This window comes from Branchiostoma floridae, chromosome 13 (assembly GCF_000003815.2).
Source record: "Branchiostoma floridae strain S238N-H82 chromosome 13, Bfl_VNyyK, whole genome shotgun sequence".
NCBI classification, from domain to species: Eukaryota; Metazoa; Chordata; class Leptocardii; order Amphioxiformes; family Branchiostomatidae; genus Branchiostoma; species Branchiostoma floridae.
The window spans coordinates 11,302,323-11,304,539 of NC_049991.1; the positions used below are offsets into that span (position 1 = coordinate 11,302,323).

General features: G+C 37.8%; 1 protein-coding gene across 1 annotated transcript in view; it reads left to right on the forward strand.

The window, feature by feature from the left end:
* Positions 1-1,498, forward strand: part of LOC118428944 — a gene marked incomplete in the record, with an annotated part of 16,325 nt that extends 14,827 nt beyond the window's left edge. Inside the window, 1 exon segment of the mRNA XM_035839247.1 lies at positions 282-1,498. Coding sequence (XP_035695140.1) covers positions 282-371 — 90 coding nt within the window.
* Positions 1,499-2,217: the final 719 nt, after the last annotated feature.

A 2,217-nucleotide genomic window follows, 5' to 3' on the forward strand; every position in this document is an offset into this window, starting at 1 on the left:
TTCATGATCATGATGATGGCCAATTACATGTCATGTAGTTGGCCACCATGAAAGGAAATGATTTACAGCCTGAGGTGTACTGGGCTATATGTAATCTCCAGGTAGATCTACCAGTGGCATAAGGAGTTTAGCTGTAGTGTACTGAGCCAGCTAAACTCCTTATGCCAACGGTAGATCTGCCTGGAGATTAGGTTATATGAAGATATACAGTAAGGATAGCAATCTTGTTGTATGATTCTGTGCTCAGATTCTAACACCTTCTTTTCTACCTGATGTTTCAGGATAGGAAACGCTCCTATCAAGAACAGCAGGAGAAGATGGCAACAACCAACACCAGCTTCCTGGATGCTATCAGATCAGAATTTGAATAATAAAGATTATTCTACAATATAGATGTGCCACTCAAATAATGTAGATGTGCCATATCAGAGGAACAAACTGTAACAAAATGGTTCTGAGTCATTGAATTAATAGGATAACAAAATATCTCCTTCAAAGAAGTAGCAATGCATAAGATCTGTATTGTAGAACTGTACATGGAAATCATGTAGAGCTTTGTAATGTCACATGTCAGTTGGTCAACTTTGGTCTGACTTTTTTACAGAAAATTTATGTCTTGTTTGTAAATAACTGCAATACTGCAGGATTGATCGCTGCATCGACAGCCTTGTGATGGGATTATCTAATACGTTTGTCAAGTGGAACTTAAGAATATTTTTTTAGTATCTACTGCTTAAAAAGATCAGGAAAGTCGTTTGAGGCTGAAGAAATTAAGTATGTGTGCAGCAATATAGATTGTACATTTTGTACTTCAACATTACCTTATGACCAAAAGTGGACAATGGGCCTACTACTAGTACGTTGTTTCTGTCCATAGGCCTGGTAAAAGCTGAATGAATTCATAGAAATTGTCAACTAAGAAAATAGTGAAAATTATTGTGATGAGATGTGGGGTAAGACTGCAATACTTGAAGTATGATGTCTCTGCAATATCAGTGGGAATATGAAACTGAAGTGGTTGCTTATTATTATGGAGATTAAGTTTTTGTCTGTATGATGTCTTCACCTTTCGATATGAAATTATGATGTTTAGTTTCCTTGTGTATGTATATACCATTTTTGTGGAACACTGTAGCTTAATGGTCAGAGGAAGTATAACTAGTTTACACCTCAGTCAGATACATTGTAATGATGACATCTCTTGTGATCACGTAGTCTATTTGCTTCATTGTACAGTTTCTGTTTGGAGGCAGAGCAGAACTTAGCAGGGTGGTGCAACCGTAATATACAATAATATCACAATAGGAATTAATTGCAAAGTTGTTGATCACATCAAGTACTATGTAGTGAGCCTAGTTGCTGCTATGTATCGCAAGTACTATTAGAACAGTGAAACAGAATAGGTGCCTGGTGCCAACTTTCATGGAAGTAGCAGTTGTGGCAGTAACATTGTTACAGTGACTGTCTACATTTCAATAGATGTGCAGTTTTTTTTCAACTTTGTGTCCAATGTGTGTTTCCTTTTTCCGAAATTATCTTGAAACTCTATTCACAGAGAAGTTTAATATGCTTGGTATTGACAGGCAAGGATATTACCACGTGTAAAGACGGTAGTTATAAAACACACTGATGAGGGGTTGTCATATACAGGTAGAACTAAAATTTAAGCAAAATTTGAGATAGAAAGTAAGATGACGGTAATGGAAGGGTCAGAACCAAGCACTTCTTGCCACAACAAACTTTCTGCCACAGCAGAGGACAAAGTAGATCAGAAAAATGTAATAATAATAATCTCCTTGACTTTGCATCTGTTTTGGAGTTTTGGTGATCCTGAAGGTTAAAGATAAAGCAAACGTTTTAGAGGAAGAGGAAACAACTACAGATGGGAATCTCATCATTCAACAAAACAACAAAAGGAATGCGAACAGGTACTAGTACTATGGGCACATTCTCAACATGTCGCCTGGTCCAGTCAGCATGCCAATGAGAGAAGAGTGTAATTTGGAAGTTTACTAACTTATAGTAGAGTAGATTTATAGCATACTGACTGAGCTATGATGCTGTCTAACCAAAATGCCATTTCCCATGTTTGATCCGTGGAAAGTGGAGACAGTTGTGTCAATTCTGCTAGCACTTCAGCTGGAAAATGGTTCCTACCCGCCCTGAGGAACTCGACTCCTTCTCTACTCGACCCGCTAGACGCAAGATGGCGATCAA